The 21,183-nt window shown below is 50.4% G+C and overlaps 1 protein-coding gene across 5 annotated transcripts in view; it reads left to right on the forward strand.

The window, feature by feature from the left end:
* JARID2 (jumonji and AT-rich interaction domain containing 2) overlaps positions 1-21,183 on the forward strand; it is a 254,648-nt gene that overhangs the window by 201,378 nt on the left and 32,087 nt on the right. For all 5 annotated transcript variants that reach the window (XM_045085040.1, XM_045085041.1, XM_045085044.1 and 2 more), the window contains one exon: positions 1,535-1,711. In XM_045085040.1, coding sequence (XP_044940975.1) covers positions 1,558-1,711 — 154 coding nt within the window. In that variant the 5' untranslated portion in view covers positions 1,535-1,557. The remainder of the gene's footprint in view (positions 1-1,534; positions 1,712-21,183) is intronic.

Here is a 21,183-nt window from a genome sequence, read left to right on the forward strand (position 1 = left end):
AAGTTAGGGCGCCTACGTGGCTCAGTCGGTTGGGCGCCTGCCTTCGGCTCAGATCGTGGTCCCAGGGCCCGCGTTGGGCTCTCTGCTTGCTCAGCTGGGAGCCTCCTTCTCCCTCTCCTACTCCCCCTGCTTGCGTTCCATCTCTTGTTCTCTGTCAAATAAATAAAATCTATTAAACAAACAAACAAATGGAGGCACCTGGGTGGCTCAGTCATTAAATGGCTGCCTTCAGCTCAGGTCACGATCCCACGGTCCTGGGCTTGAGCTCTGCGTCAGCCTCTCTGCTTGGCGGTGAGCCTGCTTCTCCCTTCACCCCACTTGTGTTCTTTCTCTCACTATCTCTCTCTGTCAAATAAATATTTAAAAAGGAAAGAGAAATAAAGATTGACTTTGTTGCTGGAAATTAATTTGGGAGATTTTTTTTGGATGTTAAGCAGCCTCTGGTCTTAATCAGTGAGTTGAGGGATCTCTAAATTGTCATTGTGTGATAAAGAAGAACTATGTTGTGCTTCTTTGTAAATGGAGCTGATCTTCCGGTGTTAGTTTTATCTTAAATTCAGAAATGAGAACATTGAGGGGCACAAGCAGAAGGTTAAGGCATAAAAGGAGTGAGGGATACGGGGTTTGCTCTTGGGAGGTTTTTGTTTTGTTTTTTAAAATCCAGCTCCAGCATTTGTAGCTTCGTCTTGTGCCGGGATTTATTTCAGTAATTTTTACCTGCTACTAACCTGGTCATAATATCAGAGTAGCTTCCAAATACATTGTGATTCAGGGGAATCCTTGTCTGTTATTCCCCTCATTGTGAATACAAGACCATTACCTTATATGGGAATATGTCAAAGTGTTTTTATCGCTTGGCTTGTCTTTCGTTTTTATTTTTATTTTTTAACTTTTTAAAAAAGATTTATTTATTTATTTGACAGAGAGCGCGCGCACGCGTGTGAGAGAGATCACAAGTAGGTAGAGAGGCAGGCGGGGGGTGGGGGGGAAGCAGGCTTCCCGACGAGCAGAGAGCCCGATGCGGGACTCGATCCCAGGACTCTGAGATCATGACCTGAGCGGTGTCTTTCTTTTTAAAATTCATTTGTTTAAATTCATGTTAGTAAGTTAAATGCATAACCCAGAGTAATCTCTTCTCTTCCTTGGCATTGTAAGTAGGTGTTTTAATTTTACTGCTTTTCCCCCCCCCTCCCCCACCCAGCTCAGTTCAGTTCTTTGTGGTCGTCATGTCCCTCCTTCCCCAGACCATTCATATGAGATTTAAAATTTTTGATTTGTTGTGTTTGGTGAATGGCACCATCCCTCTACTGGGGGAATTTGCTTGAAATCCGTTGAAAGGGCACAGATGGAGTTTTATGTCCTGGGGGATATTTGAAAAATAAAAGTGGCAGAGAGGGGAACAGCTTTGTTTTATCTGCTCAGCACCGGGATTTCCCTTCGTCCCTTAATAAGTGTCCCCATGTGTAGTGCCCCTTAAAGGAGGGGCGAGGACCCAGGCCTGTGTTGACGAGCCCTCTTCCTTCAACCCTGCCAGGTTCTCCTGCACTGCCCAACAGCATGGTGTATTTCGGAAGCTCTCAGGACGAGGAGGACGTCGAGGAGGAAGACGATGAGACGGAAGACGTCAAAGCAGCCGCCAACAATGCTTCATCTTCATGCCAGTCAACCCCCAGGAAAGGAAAAACCCACAAGCATGTTCACAATGGGCATGGTAGGTCTACTTTCGATTTGGGGCAGAAAATGCTAGAATGCTCTCTCTGGCTGAGAGAGCTACAGTAGGTCATCTGTTGAGGTAGAAGAGAACGATGAAGGCTGCAGAGCTGGTTCTGGGCCCTTGTCTAGGTGCTAAGAGCTTGCAGGGCAAAGAGGTGAGTACCGCCCAGTACAGTCAACGTATGTTCTGGATGAAGAGATTGTTAAGACACGGGTGTGGATATTCATTGCGGAGGCGATGGTCCGTCCTGTAAGCGCTGCAGACAATGGGATCCGCAAGAGGAAGAGATCCCCTCTACACAGGGATGGCCAGAAAGATCTCGTGAAAAATCTTTTGTGATCAACTTAAAATTACTGTGATTTTAGCAGGCAGAGGTCATGTCGAAAGAAAGCTATTGTCGAACATGTGGAATCAAGTAAATGCACCTGTATTATGAACCGGACGGATTGTTTTTCTCCTCCTCGAGGGCTGTGGTTTGGGAGGAGCACAAGAGTGGTCATCAGCGAGGAGTTGACCGAAGTGAGTCGGCCGTGGCGTGAGCAGGGTAGTGACGTAATCGGAGTTGCGCCCTGAAAAGATGAAGCTGGCATCGATGGTGAGGGTTGCTGAAAGGGAAGGGGACCTGAGGAAGGGGGCACCTCAGAAGGCTGGGATTGTGGCTGGCTGCCTGGCCAGAGGTAACAAAGGCGGGGGAATTCCTCGAGGCACTGCACCAGGGAGGATGGGGGTGGGGAGAGAAAGTAGGCAGGACAAACAGGCGAGGAGAGGTGGGGAGAATCCCTCCAGGAGCTATTATGGCACATTTCCTGTTGTGTCCCTACTGGGACACTAGGCATCCAGTTTCATTCGGGGCTCAGAGACCCTGTGAGGTGGCCAGCCCCTGTCTATTGTGGCTTCAGCCAGAACAAAACCAGTGTTGTCAGTAAGTGATTGAGGCAAAGCAGATTTCCCCCTTTCCTCCCTGCGGCCCGTGCACTGTTGTCTTTTGGACCCTGCGGGCAGTAGAGGCTCAGGTCCAGCATGGGATGGGTGTGATGGGGCTGTGCCTGGCTTTCACCATTGTTGAGCCTTTCTGCCTTGTCACTGTCATGGTTATTTGTCCTGCTTCTTGACTAGGACTGTGTTTAGGAGGCATGCAGACACAGTGGAAGAGGAGACCCTCTTTTTAAGAACTTAGAGTTGGGGAGAGGGGCTTAATACTCCAGTGCAGACTACGGAGTGCTGACTTAATTTTGACCTCAGAGGAACAAGGGTGCCCCCTGCAGCTGTGGTCCTTGGGAAGTCTTGACAGTTGGAAGAGAGCTCCGTGTAGGAGTTGGCATACGGTTGCAGGGATGGAGCTGAACTTGCCATGGACGTTCGTGAACCATGACGCGTGGCCTGGTTGGGGGATGGTTGTCGCACCTGTGTGTGTGTGTGTGGAGGGGGTGGTGTTCTTCGGGGTGACTGGGAGGGACCAGATGGAGGTAGTAACGTGGTCTGCTGGGAGGAGGAAGGGTTCCAGGGTGGGGAATAGGAAATAGCTGATGATTTTAGATGTGGAAATGAGATAAAATAGCTCAAGTTCAGAAGGATCCCTCTAGCCGCTGAGCTGTCTGAAATGAAAAGAGAGATGACGAGCGTCAACAGAGCGTGGTCCAGGGGAGCGCGAGGGCGATTTGAAGCAAAGGTGAGCAGCTTTTCACTGCTGCCTGGAGAGCCAGGGCGGGAGGCAATAGAACAGGCATTAGGAAGGGAGGTGATTTGGGGGTAGTTAGGCACTTTATTATCTGCTGAGTTTGCAGGGATGGTGAGAGACGCAGCTCCAGAGAGCAGACTAGGAATTTATCACCCCGGAGCTGCTGGCTGCAGCAGTCAGAAGGGGTGAGCTTTCTGAGGTAGAATGAAGCCGGGAAGAAGACTGTGGAGATTTGTTTGTTTGTTCCAATTCTTGAGGAGGTATTTTCTAGTTGTACTTCGGGTATAATAGGAGTCGAGAGTAAATGAATGAAACGTGACGTTAAGCCCCTTTCGGTTGGTCTGTGCATCCATGGCATGGAAATATATTTCATTAGGCTAGCGTCACAATGGTTCCTTGATGCCATTTTTCATGGTCCCACCGTGTTGGGTGGGTGAATTCATTAGTCTTTTAGAGTTTCTGGACCCAATTCCAGCCCGGGGGTGAAGGCCCCCTTCCCCCACAGTGCCCAGCAGTTCTGGGTCACCAGCAGGGCTCCGAGAATTTAACTCCATGCCAACACTGCCTGCGTGGAGATTGCATTGGATTCCACAGGCTGAGGGCTCCGTCCTGTGAGGCGGCCCCTCATTCCCCCCATCCTCACCTGTTGACATGGGCTTCTGGCCCACCAGCTACACACTGGAGATTCCAGTACCTTCTCCCTCCGCTTCGATTAATGTGTTAGAGTGGCTCGCAGAACTCAGGGAGACCCTTACCTTCACTAGTTTGTTAAAGGATACGATAAAGGATAGAGATCCACCATATGGAGAGAGAGGGGAGGGTGAGGTATGGGGAAAGGGTATTGGAGCTCCTATGCCCCCTCCATGCCTGCCACTCTGCTGCTCCACAGGTCTCCCAGCCCACAAACTCTTAGAACCCTGTTCTGTTGGGTTTTTATGCAGGTGTAATTACATAGGCATGACTGACCAAGTCTTTGGCCATTTTATTCCTCCCCAACCCCTCTCACCTTCCCTGGGGTCAGGGGGCGGGGCTGAAAGTTTGAGTCCACTGCTGACATGGTTGGTTCTCCTGGCAACCAGACCCCATCTTTAGGTACTTTCCAAAGTTCCCCTCACTAAAATAATAAAAGATCTCTGTATCCCTTTCAGTGCCTTGGAAATTCCAGTGCTTGGGGAGCTGGGAGCCAGGACCAAATACGAATTTTTTGGTTTTTGTTTAAGATTTTATTTATTTATTTGAGAGAGAAGACCGCACGAGTAGGGCAAGGGGGGCCGTGGGAGAGAATATCCAGGTAGACTCTGAGTGGGGAACCCGATGTGAGATCGAGCCCTGCAACCTTGAGATCAGGACCTGAGCTGAAATCAAGAGTCGGATGCTCAACTGACTGAGCCACCTAGGGGCCCCTCAGATTTGTATCTTAATGACCAAATTGTACTTCTTATAGGTAAGACTATCACAGTCCCATCATGTGGATCTGGTAGATTAATCCCATGACTGCTTTTGCATATGTGGTTGGGTCCTGACCCTCCTCCCTTGCAGCTTGTTTGAACTTGCTGGGTCACTGGGCAGTCGTCTCGCTGATGCACCCTCCAGTGTCGCGTTCTCTTCCTTGGTTGTGCATGGGCTTTCTCTCTAATTCTCTGTTCACGTGAGCTGAACAGACAGCTGCTGCCACACTAGAAAGTTCCATGCAGGGTGGGGGTCAGGGTGAGGGAATTGACTGTCATCTCCCGTGTCTGAGGGAAGAGGGTAAGAGTTTTGCATTGACCACGGTCATTGCCATTAACAGTCACAGAAAATGTGTTTGTGCCTACAGACGCACATACCTGCCCTTCGCATACAGGGAGACTTTTATTTCTTAAAATGTCAGGCGATTTTGCTCTTTTAAATAGTTAATGTGTGAGTGAGAATGATATTGCACCAGCTGTAAGAGGGTTTTATTTTTATTTTTCAAGTTTTAAAAAATTTTTATTTGCTTACTTGGCAGAGAGAGAACACACAAGCGGGGAGGAGCAGAGAGCCCGACCTGGGGCTCGATCCCAGGACTCTAGGATCATGACCTGATCCAGAGGCAGACCCCCAACCAACTGAGCCACTCAGGCATCCCCTAAAAGGGTTTTAAATGCTCACTTTGGGGATTCACTTGTTGAAATATTCTGGGGCTCTTTTTGTGTCATGAATTTTAGGGCTCTTGGATGGGGTGGTGGGGGGACAGTGTGTGTCATTGGATGTAGCATGGGGTGCCTGACCTGAGAACCCACACTCGCCTCTCAGTGTCCTTTTGGTTTTTGTGCTCCTGTACACTCCCCTCTCTTCCCCCACAACTGCACTGGCTTCTCGGGGGGAACCCGTGCAAGACAAAGCGGAACAAGGAGCATGCCCAACCCGCTGGGCTTCATCAGAGCCCTGACTCGGCCCATACTCAGAAAGACACTTCCCGAGATGAGACTTGTAGGAACCAAAAGTTGCAAGGCCCTGAATTTCTGTGTGCTAATTCTAATAATGCTGGTTCCATTGGGTCTGCTTCTCCTGTTTTCTTCTTTATGGGTCCTACATACATCTCCTCTGTCTAAAAATTCTGTATTTTTAGACCTGTGTTGTGTAAGACCGTGTGCTATGATCTACAGTGTATATATTTGCCGACCAGGGAATGACGTTTCTTTGGGTGGGGGTGCAAGTAAGACAAAGGGTCCACTACTCTACTCTGATTTCTCCCAAGTTGTTGACTTAGAGCTTTAGTTAGAGGGAGTTCATCTGTGATTCAGTGTGGCACCCCAGCCCTTGTCTTTTTGGTGATGTCAGTTTTTGAGCTGGGAATGGATTGGCTGCCGTTTCAAAGGTCTGCCTTTGGGTTCAACCCAGTTGGGTCCCAGAACCCCCATCCTGGTGAGAAGCCATGGGGCTAGGTACCTACCTAAACTCAGGGGAGGGATGAAGCCCAGGTGGTCTATCCTTGTGTGTGGGTGTCGGCCACACTGCAGTCCCCTCCTGCGGTGCCATATTGTCTGAGATCCCGGCTGGCTTTATGCCATCGCTCCATGTATGGGGTTGCCCAACCCTGTCCCAGGCACTGATCTTCGGGGGCATTTCCTCTGGAATTCTGTTCACCTGCTCTTTATTAATCCTTTAGAAAAGTAGGAATTTGTTTTATGTCTGAGTTGGTAACGGTGTTGCCATGGGCATGGAGACCTTCCGCGTCCTTCTATATACTAAACAAACACTGTTGTTAGTAAAGTTACTCTACTGTGACGTGTTCAAAAGACCAAACACCTCACCTTAAGGTACCAAATCAACTGCACTAGAATATGGCCTGGAAAATTAGTTTGAGAGTTCTTGGCAAATGTTAGCGCCGGTGAGTTGTTGGGCAAAAGATTTTGGAAGGGGGTTCTGGAAATGATTTTGCAGGGGAAGTGCCGAAACCCAGTCTGAGCCTTACAGAGGGCAGGATCTTGCCGTTAACCAGTTACGCAATTTTATGGAGTTAATTTCTGTGTCCTACATAAAATAAGTTTAACTTGTGAGCAGATGAAAAACATGTGTGAGACCTTGCGCTCATTGTAGTGGTTTTGGAAGGTAACCCAGATGAATAAGGGATGCGGACCTTCCCCCAGGGGCTGATGGTATGGGACCCTGCGGGAGAAGCGATCAGAAACGGACTTTCAGGCTCTCTCCACGTGTTTTCATGACACAGGCTTAATGTCTGGTTCAGGTACACCCTTCCCCCATCACTGTGTTTCTCACTCTCCTGTTGTTCCTGGTGTGGCCCTCTGTCCTGTGACTTCAATAAGCGTTCATCAAACCCAGGTTCAAACATACTTGATAGGAAGTGGGGGCCGCTAGGTACAAGGAGTGAAGGCACTTGAGTGTTCGGGCTCTGTGAAAAGTAGTGTTCTGGAGTGTCGTGTGGATGTTCTTCGTGAATTTGTTTTCCTTTTCTGGGCGTCTGGGTATCAAAGCCTTTGTAAGGTCACATGGAAAGAGAATGTGAGTCGAGATGTAGTGTCCAGGAGTCCTGTGATGTAGGGAGCGGGGTGTTCCTTCTCTCCCTGCCCCTCTCCCTTACTTCCTGAAGTAAAGCACTTAACCTTGACAAGGGTGTTCCGGGGTCACATGTGCATTTTGGGAAGACGACCTAGGTTAGCATTCCAAGGGACGGAGTGTGCACAGCTTAGAGGCAAAAATAAAAAGAGACCCTTTAAGAGACCACTGCCCTAGTGGTTACAGAGACTGAGGTTTTCACCGAGGTGCCATCGCACTAAAATGGCAAGGTCACTTGAGGCCGGCCGTTGACCCACGGGGATGGCCTGGGTCAGTGGGAGTGTAGGTGCCATGGGAAATGGGTGCTGGTGTGGTGCTCGGGGCGGTGGGGGATGGGGGAACCTCCCAGCAAGGGCAGTGAGCCAGTTGGCCCCGGTTCCCACTCTGGAATCAGCCTGCCTTATGCTCGCTGCATTTCCTCCACCTTTGACCTTTCATGTTGGTGAAACCAGGCGATGCAGTGTGGGAGAGCAGAGTGCAGGGCTTCCACCAAGGCTTGGGACTCTGACCCACTGGGCTCTCACGTGTCTACACCGGCCACGCGGTTGATGGCTGCCTCCTTGGAGCAAGTGTCTTACTTTCTTAGCCTCAGGCTCCTTGCCTGGAAGGTGGGCACTAAGCAAAAGGTCTGGAGGCTCTCTGTTCGCTGAGTATGTAGACATGGTGGTAGAAATCCCTGGGAAAGAGGGTGATTCCTCTAACTTGTCTTGGTAGGTGGTTTCAATCACCTGCTTTTCTGTGTGAAAGTGTGATTTGAGCGCTGTTTCCCACGCGCACCAGAGTTTTCTGGATGTGTTCGCCGACGTTCTCTCCTGTACAAGTCACTGTCAAGGGGTTGGGGTGAATGGTGGTCTTGCTCACGGTGGGGGACACAACAGATCTGAGCTCTTAATGCCCGTCACGAAGCAGGCAGGTGGCTGCTGAGAGTCGAACGTTTTGGAAATGTTGCTGGCCCTGCACAGGGTTCTGTGGCAGGGGGAAGGGGTGAATGCTTGTGTGCTGCGATGGTGGGATTCACTCCTGTCTGGATGGCAGCGTCTGCTTGGGTCTGCGCTTGTGCTGTGGTCCACCTAGCCTTCACGTACTTGGTTGCCAAATAACTAAAACGTACAGGACGGCGGTGCTCCTCTGCGAGGCCCGTGGAAGGGAAGGAGCTGGAGGCCAGCTCAGAAACCTCCACACTGCTGGCAGCGTTCCTCCGACTTCAGATGACCCAGAGACAGAGTGGTTCTGTTGACAGCAAAGAAGTCAGTAGGGCCCGTAATGTAAAAAGAAAAGTAAAACGGGGACGGGGGGTCCTCTTTGACAAAGGCCAGTTTCGAACGAGTTGCAGAGGAAGGAGGGACACTTGCATTACTGGGGTAGGTGACCTGCCTCACGCTGTCCCTTCTGCAGCCTTTCTTCTAGAAAGGAGGCGGTGATAAGGAGAGAGATCGCCACCAGCGGTTTATTAAAGCTTGTCCCAGGGATGACTGGGACTTGGGCCCCAGGCAGGAGACCGTGAGGATAGTCCTGCAGGCATGGTTTTCCACGGAGCCCTCGATCCAAGAACGTCATCACCCAAGAGTGGTACAAGTAAAATGTGGTCTTCAAAAATGGAGTAATCAGCGTTGCACAGCTTACCCAGCCATTTCTAGTTCATTCGAATTGTAACACCAGGTTGCCCATCACGTGTTTGTTCCGTGTTTGTTTTTGTTTCGTTTTGTTTTTGTTTTGATTTGGTTTTGGCCCAGTTCCTACAGAGGTCTTTATCAGCATCATAGTCACCAGGAGCTCCGTACCCTGCCTTTTGTAAAGCTGCAGATGAGCTGTGTGTCCTTGGGGAAGGTGTGTAACCTCTCTGATTTTTAATTTCCTCTTCCGCAAAAGGAGCCAGATACAGTAGCTTCGCAGTCGTTGGTTCATTTCTGACCGAGCACAAAGAACAGTTCTCCACACGTGTCTCACAGACAGGAATAGCTACCGCTGGGATTTCTTATGGTGGCAGATGGGCACTGCTGTGTGCGCCAGCCGCAGGACTTTTCCAGGCTCCCCTGTTGAGCCAGGTGAAGATCCCTGACTAAAGTTCGGACCTGGACGAGGGCATCCTTATCGTGTGGGTCAGGCAGGTCCTGTGAACCATTAGTCATTTTCACAACAGGACGTGGAATGCAGGCTGCTTTCCTGTGGTTCCTAGTGTCAGTGGTGCTTCTCCCTGCTTTGTGTGCTGGGGATGTGCAGGTGTGTGGGGCGTCCAGTAACATCTATCCTGCCCCAGGACGGTAACCCTTCCTGAAATGCGGGGAAGTTAACGTGCAGAAAACAAAATGTGGAACATGACCACTTCAAGTATTAGTGTACTAATACTTGGCCAGTGGCTCAGGGTGTGGAGGTAAGGCATGGCACCTGACCCCGTGGAAGGTGGCACCAGGGGAAACACGCCCCCCCGGGCTTGCCCGGTGACACTGGGCTTCCACCAGTGTCCAGGTGGGCCTGTCTGTGACCACACTCCTCTGTGGCCACGCAGTGCTGCCCCCAACCGTCTCCTGCAAGGGCTTGCTATCCCCAGGCGGGTGTTCCATTTTGCAGCTATGCCCCTGGACTCTGATGTTCTCATTTCCATTCCGTTGAGCATCCTCATGGAAAGGCATTTGTTTATGAAAATGCATCATCTCACGTGACGTGGGCCGTGTCACGTGCATCTACAGCCCTGGGTCCATGCTTCAGGGTCCCGGTAGTGACACCTCTGGCAGCTCCTACCCCACCAGCTCTGCAGATTTCCAGAACACTCGTCCATCTCCAGGACCTCCCAGATCCGAACAAGAGGGCCCTTACATAATCCCTGTTTGGAAACAAACCCACACTGGGATATCCACATCTGGGATACTGATGTTACGTGTTGGTACTTGAAATGGTTTCATTTTTGAAACGTTCTCATGGTTATTTTTCTTCCACTGGGATGAGTGTGGCTAGAGGCACGAATACGTTCGTTTGGGGTGACTTTGGCGTTGTTTTTCCTCACTGTTGTTGCTGTGGCCTGGCATGGCGTTCCTCCTCCTTTGCAGAGGGGAACGTGGGGTGAGTCCACTGTTTGAATCAGCCCCCATGGTAGAGTTTTCACAGGCTTTTCTGCACTTTAGAGAGATGGGAAGAGCCACATAGAGTGTCCTACCTCTCCGCGCTCATCCTTCCGAAGAGGGATATTTCTCAGAAGACTTTTTTAAGTCTTCTTTTTTTTAAGTCCAATGTGCCATTGGACTCCCAGCTGGCATGATGTAATTGCTTTTGGATTCACACTGAGGGCCTGTTGTGCCAGGGCCCACACGCAGTCATTTGGATGAGTTTACCCCAGTCCTAACTTGGAGGTGCGTCCTGTGTCTGCGCAGGGCGGGAGGGGGGGTCTCACTGCAGTGGGGGCAGCCAGGGATGGCCGGGAGAGGCTTCTTTCTTCCTGGGGTGTCCTCTTCACCTTCTTCTCACCGCTGGCAGCTTCATGTTTTTGTGGGTCTCTTCCCCCCGCCCCGTTGAGGCAAGTGAGCTTTCCCAATAGTTGGACTCTGGGCTGGGAGCGTGGTTCTGAAGAGCAGTAGTGTGTGCAGTGTTGGGGCCGAGGGTCTGTTGGCTCGTCGTCTTCTGCGTCTGTATTTGGGGCCTTCAGTGCTATAGTTTGCATGCACCACGCTCAAGCCCCTGTCTTCCCCCAGATGGCTGCAGCCTTTTCTTTGTCTTCTTTTCTTTCTAAAGAAGGAAAGGAATGCTGGGCATCCGGGTGGCTTAGTCCATGAAGTGTCTGCCTTTGGCTCAGGTCCTGATCCCAGGGTGCTGGGATCAAGCCCCATGTCAGGCTCCCTGCTTAGCGGGGAGTGTGCTTTTCCCTCTCTGTGCTCTCTCACACCCTGCGGCTCTCTCTGTGTCAAATAAGTAAAATCTTAAAAAAAAAAAAAAAAAAAAGAATAGGGTGCCCTTTTCAACGATTTTTTTTTTTTTTAAAGATTTTATTTATTTATTTGACAGAGATCACAAGTAGACAGAGAGGCAGACAGAGAGAGAGGAGAAAGCAGGCTCCCCGCTGAGCAGAGCGCCCGATGCGGGGCTCGATCCCAGGACCCTGAGATCACGACCCGAGCCGAAAGCAGAGGCTTTAACCCACTGAGCCACCCAGGCGCCCCTCAACGATTTTTTTAATGCTTTTGTGTGTGTGTGTGTGTGAGTGTGTGTGTGTGTGTGTGAGAGAGAGAGAGAGAGAGAGATACAAAATGCGGTATTCCAGGCAGAACCTTTGGGATCACCTCACATGCTAGGACAGTGGGCTGGGCCATGCTATTTTAGTGTGGGGCTTCTTCTTCCTGGTCACGGTAGAGCCACTCTGCTCCGGGCAGAGGGTCTTACACAGCCATCAGTAACAGCTGATGGAGACCAGCTTCCAGCTCGGATGCCTTCCTAACCAGTGGTCAGTGAGCCAGTTACTTAAACCGCTGGAACCTCCCTGTCTCCATTCATAAACAGCTGATAGCAATAAAACTGTTGTTTTGGGGTCGGAAAGGGGAGATTGTGAAGCGGTCGCCGATGGGCACAGCATTTCATCTTGGGGCGATGCAAACATTTTGAACTTGGCATTGCAGTCATGGGTTGCACAGCTCTGAGTATGCAGAAATCCACGGGATTGGTAGGTCCGCTTCAGATGGGGAAATTACACAATATGTGAATTGTAGTTTATTAAAGATAAACAAAAATCTGTTAGGACCAAATGAATGACAGATGCCCTTAGCGCGGTGCCTGATGCTTGGTGAGCTCTTATAACAGTGGGCGCTGGCTGCCGTCCTCCAACTGGCGCCTCCCCCCATGACGCTTCTAAAGAATTAGCACACCCTGCAGTTCTGAAAAAAATGAACGTATTCTATTAGATTTTCGGAGTCTTTAATCAGTTTTGTTGTTCAAAATTGGCTGGGATGTGTTTATATGCTACGCATTGTAAATTGAATTCCTGAGCTCCTCGCCAGACTGCTTGGTATTTAATATTTTCAGTTAATTTCATCTGGCCCGTCTTAAGGGGAACCTTCGGCCCTGAAGAGGGCTGTTCCCAGAGACTGTAAAACGTGCACATAGGATTTTCGACAGCCCTTTGTTTCCCGGCTGGAGGGTGGGCAGAGAGGTGTTTGTGGTACAGGAGCAGTCCACAGGATTTGGAGAATGCTGACAGCGATCCTTCTCGAAATAAAAACGTTCCTGTATTTAGTTTCTCTGTACTGATATTTTTATTCTGAAAGTGAGCAGTTCTGGAACTCGTGGGGGAGCCTTCCACGGGCACTCCTGCACATTTCCCAGGGGTGTTTCTCCCAGTATGCTGTGAGCACGTGCAGATGCCTTGTGCAGATCCAGAGGTGGGCCGGAAATCTTCTGATTACTTCAGATGCGGCCGGCCTTTAGAAGTCATCCCCTTGCATATAGAATTTTTTCCGAAACCCCAGACTGCAAAAACATCCTTTGTTCTTCAGTAGTTAACGCACACCCCTTCTGAATATGACCCATCGTTCTGGGCCCTTTGTCTTGTTTCCCGAGAGGGATAAAGCGTGAAATCCCTCTCGGCCCACTGCCTGCCGCCCCAAGAGGCTGCTTGCCCAGATATCCCTCCCCAGGTCCTGCTCCGGCGCATCCGAGAATGCAAATGTCTTAGAGCCCACTGATGTGGGTACAGTCCCAGGGAGCTGGTCACCATCCTACTCTGTCTCGTCCTGTCCTCTGCTCCTTTGGGGGCCGGGCGGGCCAAGAAACCATTTTTCAATGACAGAAACCACTCATCCTGATTTATGGTCTTTTTGTTGCCCTGACCTTTATATTCTCGGAAAGGTCTTATGCCCTTTTAAACTTGGGTTTCAGAAATTACTAGGAACATATGCAAGAAACATGTTTAAATGGCAGATCCATCCAGCACGTGGCGTGTTTGCTTTCTTAGATCCTGGGGCAGTGGCAGCCAGATTCCGATGGTAGAAAAATGTTCTAGGACTTAAATTCTTTAAGTTCACACTTAGAAAATTTAATTTGCTTTAAACATCCTGATACATATTTTACTTACTTGAGAGAGCGCTGTGGGGTGTGTGGAGCCCGATGTGGGACTCGATCCCAGGACCCTGAGATCATGACCCCAGCCAGGAAGGCAGAGGCTTAACCAACTGAGCCACCCAGGCGCCCTCATTCCTGTTTTTTATATAAGTCAAAGTGGTAGGATTTCAGTATGTAGAATCCCAGAGGGGTCTCGCAGACACCTTGTAAACCCGTGGAGCTTGCTTGCCATGCTGGAGGTCGGGGTGCCAGGAGATTTCCCATCTCACTTTGGGGCCTGGCCCCGGCCCTCAGTGTGTGTGAGCTGTGCTCGAGGTTGTAACGGGACCTGTGCTGACCCAAACACGTCCTCTCTGCCTTCCGTAGCGGCCCACGTGAGTGCCACCGCCCAGCCCGGGAGCGGCTTCTGCCCGGGGCAGCCTGGGTTACAGCACTCAACACTGCTGTGTGAAAATCCCTTTGAATAGCGGGCACAAGGTTGGCAGACATTCCATTGTTTTCAGACAATAGTGACTCAAAGTTGAACTGACTCCAGGGAGTGAGTGCAGCTTTTGTACAGTAACAAGGATTTAATGCCAGCCGATTGATGGAGTCTGTCTTCCCCGAGTCAGGACGCCTTGTAATGACAGGACGCTTCCATTTAAATATCTGGCTTGGGATCAGAAACTTGACGTACTTCTCTTTGCCCCTCCGTCACATGCTCTTCTCTATTTATGGCGGTTCCCTTTCTGTCCCTTTGGTTTGTTTTGGGTGTGGGACAGGGAGCCAGTCTGAGTTTATGGAATTTGGTGTTTGGTCCAGCCTTGCGTCTTGGGTTCATTCCTTCCTCCTTGTTTTCATGCCTTAGCATGAAAACCTGGCAGCCCGGTTTCCCACGGTGGCTCCTGCTCTTAATTCTGTCTTTCAAGCAGGCGAAGGCTTCAGAACCCCCTTAGCTCAGGTCTGGCACGGAGGCATCTCAGTGTGTCCTGTAACTTTTGTCCGATGCCAGGTGGGGATTTCTCTCTTTAGTCTCTTCTAGAAACAAAACACATAGGGACATCAGGATAATGTCCTGGGGTTCCGATGAGGTGCCTTCATTCGCACAAATAATCAGCAAGGTTGGGGCATCTGTTCTGGGACGAGCACGGACACTGGCCCACGTGGATGCGCGTCCTTTGCCAGCTCTGTTCAAGGGGGATCACTGCTTTCACACGTGGCCCTTGCTTTGCCATGACGGCAGGACCTTGGAAGAAGCCGAGCCTCTTTCTCTTTGTCCCACTTCCTCAGTCTGAAGAACGCACGGCATTTTATATACTTTATTTTCAATACTTGAGCGATTCCTGGAGGACAGATAAGAGGAGGCAGCTGGTTTTGTGGTTCAGGGAATGGAGACACAGATGTGTTTGGTGATCTGGGAACAAAAAAATCAAAACGAGCTAATCACATCCCTACGAGAGCCCGTGGGCATGGGGAGGTTTCAAAGACCCTGTGGTTGGCTTTCGACAAGCTGCCTCCTGGACCTCCCCCCAGAACCTGCTGGCGACCCTCTGTGGGCACTGAGCTTCTGTGGGGCACGGCGTTGTGTTCCAGCTCCCTGGAGCTGGAAATGGGAGCCGCCTTCTCGGGATGTGTAGCTTTTTCCAGCTTCCCCGCGACTGTGGGATTGCTGGAGGGAGGCTTCTAGAGTAACTTGTGTTGCTTGATTTCTTTTTCATCCCTGATTGGGTGCAGCTCTGAGCTGCTCGGGCACGGAGTGACCCTAAATCAAAATATGGTCTTTGCTTGCCATGGTGTGAAAACACTGTCTGTAGGCCATTTAACCTTCAGCGTATGTGTATACAAATCAATATATTTGTCTCTGTTCATTAATGTAAAGCTATTTGTATCTGAGCACAATACAGTTTCCTAATACAGTTCACCGTGATAAATGCTTTTTTTCTCCCCTTGAAGAAACGAGTCCAATTATTCCTTTTAATTGGGGGAGAGCGTGCGTAGTTCTCCATCCACCTCTCCCTCTCTCTCTGTCTCTGTCTCTTATGTTCACAGGGTTTAGTCTTTCCCTGTGAGAGTGAGCTTTTTTTTTCCTTTCTCCTTCTCGAGAATCTTACAAATTAAGACAAAAGATAATTACTTGGAGGGGTGAAACTGGCAGGTTCCCACGACACTTAAAATTAATGAGCTGTTGAGGACAAAATATACCTTGTCTCTGGCTCCATCGTCCCCCCACTCCCCGCCCCTTCTCCCCCTTTCTTCCCATTTAACACATGATTTGACTTTTTGGCTGTGTTTGCCATTTGGGTATATGGCTGCTGGAAAAAAAAAAAAAAAAGCAAAGTGGTTACAGAAAGTGGATTCATTGGAAAGCTGTCTCTTTGTTTGCAATTCAACGTTAATTTCATCCAGTTTTTAATTTTTGTCTTTCTGAATGCTTTCTCTTCTTCCGACGATCTGATCAAAACAGTCTGCAGTGCTGTGTTTCAGTCTGGTTTATGAGGTTCGTGGCATTTGCTCGGCTGCCCAGACTTCCCGGACCCCATGGCTCCCAGGCTCCCCTCGCCCTTCTCCCTGAGGCACCGCTTCCCTGCTGGGGTTGGGGGGAGCCTTCTTCCGTGCCAGAGTCACATCCTACCTCTGCAGGGAGGGCTGATGCAGGATCTGGATTTTTCTGGATCTCAGAAAGCTCTCCCTGGCTGCAACTACAGTGCCACACTTCACGGATTTCCTTGAGGTCCCTGTGGAGCAAGTGGCCTTGTCCTGGGGTTCGTTTGGAAAGGAGTGGGACGACAGTGCGCGTGGTGGTGTCCTGCGACATCTCTGGCATGGGCGCCGTCAGAAAGAGTGTGGGGGTCCCAACTGGCCAAACGAATATTCTCTCGTTTCTCCAAGCAACTCCGTGAGGTGGTAAATGGGAAACTGAGGTCAAATCGCTAATGAATCCTGGGCTCAAATTTAGGTAGATTCCTCTCAGAGCCTGAGATTTTGTGGGGGGAGGTTCCGAGATCTAGATCCAAGTCCAGATATATGGAAACCTTCGTGCTGGAGCTAACCGTGGAGAAGCTGCTCCAGCCTGGCAACGTCTGGGGTCTTGGTTTTGACTGGGGTTTAGACCCCTCTCTAGTCAGGGACACCCCCACACCCCACCCCACTGAAGGATTGTATGTACGGGTATTTGCCATATTAAAATTGAAAGTGAGGGAGTTTTAAAATATTTTTAAAAATTCTATTTATTTGTAAAGTTTATTTTTTGTAATCTTCCCACTCAACGTGGGGCTTGAACTCCCAACCCTGAGATCAAAAGTCGTACGCTCTTGTGACTGAGCCAGCCAGAAGCCCCTAAAATATTTTTTTAAAAAAATGACACAAATGCATTACACGTCAACACAAGTAACATTTTTCTGGAAAGTAACTATTCCCAATGCCAAAAGCTGTACCTGGGAAGAGTTGCATTGTTTTGCATTTTTGGAAAGCTCTTTAATATCGGGCTTAGGAGAAGATGGCGAGGTTCTTCTGTTTTGTCTTAGACGAAAGTACACTCCGGAAAGGCAGGAATCTGGGAGGGTGATTTTATCCTTTGGTCTCACACCCAGACTCAGCCAGTGGTAGTTTCCTGAAGGTCGGTTGGTGCAACAGTCTGATCGGGTCAGGTGAACCTTTCATGCTCTGTTACATTAAAATCCATCGGTTTGCCTTGGACTTTGGATGGATCTCTTACCCCTGCACAATTTTGTCACGTTTTGTGTTGATCATTTGAAACTAATGCTTCACCAAGTACCTCTCCCAGTCGTCAGCACCTTTCACGAAACACAGGCAAGCAGTCCTGTGTGTCCCCTGGCCTCACTGGAGAAGGCTTTCCGTGTGGGGAGGCTCTGGAACTCGGTGGCAGAGAAAGCTTTTCCATGACTGTGACTTTTGCCTGAAGTAAATTCTGTTCCTGGCAGCCAATGTTTTTTGTTACTTTCCACAACAAAACGGTGGACAAATCACTACGTCAGTCCTTCTTCCCGGTGAAAATAGCATTCCGTGCAAACGGCTAGCTTTTCACCCTCAGCCATCGCAACGGGTTGGCCTTTTCCTGGAAATGAGCTCCTTTGATGCGCAGGAGGAGTGCTTCATGGGCATGTGCCATTTTGTCACACAAAGTACGGACACCCAAGGGTCGGGATTTTGTACCTGTAACAATTTGTGCTGCTCATCACTCCCGAGGTGAGAGCCGGCTCCTCTTGCCTGCCTGCCTTCTTGCTGACTGCTAGGAACTGGTGATGATATAGTCAGTCTGTAGGAGTGTTTTATTTGTGTTTTGCCCGCTGGTTTCGGTTCTCAGTAGTTTTCAGGAGAGAGCATGTGACCACGCGGGGGTGGGAGGGCAGAGGGAGAGGGAGAACATTAAGCAGGCTCCACGGCCCAGCCTGGAGCCCAGTGCGAGCGCGCTGCTGGGGGGCTCCATCTCCCCACCCTGGGATCATGACCTGAGCCGTAATCAAGAGTTAGATGCTTAACGACTGAGGCCCCCCAGCCCCCCCCCCCTTTTAAAAAACAGTAGTTGTGTTGAGATACAACTGTCCATGAGTCCCGAATCCTAGGATGCATCTCAGCATGCCGTTCAGTAGTTCGTTTATGCATTGAATTGTGCAGCCGTCCCCACACTCCGCTTTGGTGGCAGTTCGTGTCCTGTCCACCTTGTTCCCATCAGCAGTCATTCCCAGTTTCCTGAAACGTCCCAACCCGCTGACCAGCATTCATGGGCCCCCCAGCTCCCTGTATCAGCCTGTTCTGGTCCTTGCATGGGAACGGGCTCCTACCAGACGGGACCTTCTGTCGTTCACTCCTTTCACTTACCGTAGTCGCCTTCTAGACCCTTCACGCCGGCGCACATGCAAGCGCTCGATTCCTTGTTTGGGATGGACAATATCCTGTTCCGTTTCTCTAAATACCAGTTGATGAAACCTTTGTTTCCCCCCAGTTTTTAGTTATTATTAATTCTGCCTTGAACATTTACACACAAGTTTTTACGTGGAGATGTAGCTTTAAAGATGTATTGATTTTAAAGAGTATGGGTGCATGAGTGGGGGAGGGGCAGACAGAATCTTTTTAAAGATTTTATTTATTTGAGAGAGAGTGAGTAAGAGAGTGAGAGAGCACAAGCTGGAGGAAGGGACGAGGGGGAGGGGGAAGCAGGCTCCCCGCTGAGCAGAGAGCAGGACACAGGACACGGGGCTCCATCCCAGGACCCTGGGATCTTGACCTGAACCAAAGGCAGACGCTTAATCAACTGAGCCACCCAGGTACCCCCGGAGGGAGACTCACTCAACAGAGAGCCCGAGGCAGGGTTCCATCTCAGGATCCTGCGGTCATGACGTGAGTCACAACCGAGAGTGGGGCACCTCAGTGTGGACATTTTATTTCTCTTGTGTCCATACCAGGGAGTAGAATTGCTGGGTCATACAGTAACTCTTCCACTTTTAGAGGAACTTCTGGCCCATTTTCCAATGTGGCTGCAACATCCCACATCCCCACCAGCAGGGAATGAGGGGTAGAATTTCTGAGTCCTCAGCAACACTCCCCGTTATCTGTCCTTGGAGGAGGCCATTCTAGTGGATGTGAAGTGGTTGGTGTCTTATGGTGGTTTTGATCAGCATTTCTCTGATGCTAATCTACCTTCTTTTTGTACCATTCCTGAGCTCAACACAGTGAGAAGGGCAGATGAGGGTCTTAGTATAATTACAAAAATAGTTTTGACCTAGGGAATCCCCTGAAAGGGTCCCCGAGTCCCCTGAGGGTCAAGTTGCTCATTAAGCTAGCTGGGCACCAGCCCCATGTCTTTCTTCCATGAAACCGAGGTCTGCCCAAGGCAGCCACTTGTCTGTATGGAAGCCCTTCTTCACACTGCTCTGGGCAGGGAGGACAGAAAGCCAAAGGAGGGTTTGCCACATGGTCTGACTCCTTCCTTAGTCACCTGAGCTGATCCTTCTGAACAGGCACTGAGGAGGCTTCCCAAAGCTCCATGCAGGGGACATGCATCCTCCCCATTCTACAGAGAGCACCGTGGGGCAGATAGACTTGCTGGGCTGCAGAGGGCCATGCTGGGAATTGAGCTGTTGTCCAGCACAGTGTTACCAACAAGGACAGAGCCGTCGAAGCACATCTTTTTAACCGAACGAAGGGAAGTAATTGCAGAACTGCGACTTTCTTAGGAGCCGTGACAAAGCACAGAGGGGTATAGAATATTTGAGATTTAAAAAACAAAAAAACAGAACCCCTAAACAAGCCAGCTTCCCATGCTGTTCCAGGAAAGAAGCTGTGTTCATGGCTCTAGGAAATGGGCAAGTGGTCAAGGATTGCCCAGATTCATGTTCCTTAGCTTAATCACACTGAAGTAGGGCTTCTTACAGATGCTGCTTTTAATTTGTCTTGAAAGTAAGTACAGACACTCCCAGCTTGGGTGGGACTGACGGGCTCTGTGCTTACACCGCTCACAGCCCTGCACTTTCCCTGTGACTGAGTGTCCCGTAGAACCTCCCGCAGTGTGGGAGCACACACCGGATTGGTGATGTTGGGGGTCTTCAGCTGCGGGATTGAAACTCTGTGTAGAAGAGGTAGTCACTGATGCAGGGAGGAACTTTCGAGACGGAAGTTCACAGCCAGTCTGGGCATGGGCAACGGTCATTCTCTGTTCTGTGGTTTGCCGGGTCATGACAAGGGGCCTCAAGACCGTCTGTGTTAGCACTGGGATCAGGAAGCAATCGGGAGGAGACGTGGGCGGCTCTCTTAGCATTTGGAAATATGGGCGGGCTTTCAAAGCATAAATGTGAAGACAAACTTCAAAAAACAAAAATGGGTTAGCAGATTTAGCCTCACAACCGAGGGAAAGCGCATGACAGAGAAGAGGAAAATATTTGCAACCTCTCAGGCATCGCAGGCCTTTAAAGGACACAGCGGAGGTGAAAGAGAAGGTTTAGGGAGCTCTGGGCACGCAGCGTGCAGGCAGCCGTCCTCAGAAGACACAGGCTTCGTTGGTTTTGAGCTCTTGGAATGGGGGCCGGGGGTGGCAGGGCGTGTGGCTTCTTCATGCCAGCAGGAAGTGACTTCTGCATAGCCCCTTCCGCGTAGATGTGGGCTGGAGAAGAGGTACTCGAGGGCAGTGGACGCCGTGATCTGTAAGGCTCCCCCTCATCAGGAGATGCACTGGGACCCTTTCTGAAGGGACAGGTGCCAGGGCTCGCTGTAGCTTCCTTGTCTGTCCTGCCTTTGTCCTTCCCCCAAAGAAGGCAGCCACCCCCCCGGGATGGTGTGAGGGGAGACCTGTGCTGTGGGGGGAACAGATGGGAAAGGCTCAGGGGTGCCGTGCAGAGGGGCCCCATACCCACGGTCTGTAATCGTCAGCTCCAGTGGTAACGCAGAGGGAACTCCGAATAGTAACCAAATTGGAGTTTCCTATAAAAAGCCAAGCACAGTGCCGTCCTCTTCTAAATTGGCTCGGTGGGTGGCATCAGGGGTCGGGGAGGGGTTGGGCCTCTGCCAAGCATACCCCTTCTCTGCCCCGTTCTGTTGGCTTCATCTGTAACATGGGCCTGATGCTCATGTCCTCGTGGGCCCTTTGGATTCTGTGGGGAGCAACATGACCTGTCGGCTGTGACCCTGACCCTGGTTTGTGGAGAGCAACATGACCTGTTGATTGTGACCCTGGTTTGTGGGGAGCAGCGTGACCTGTCGACTGTGACCGCTTCTGGAACAG

The sequence above is a fragment of the Mustela putorius genome, unplaced genomic scaffold (assembly GCF_011764305.1).
Source record: "Mustela putorius furo isolate JIRA1106 unplaced genomic scaffold, ASM1176430v1.1 tig00000831_pilon_pilon_pilon, whole genome shotgun sequence".
In the NCBI taxonomy this organism is placed as follows: Eukaryota; Metazoa; Chordata; class Mammalia; order Carnivora; family Mustelidae; genus Mustela; species Mustela putorius.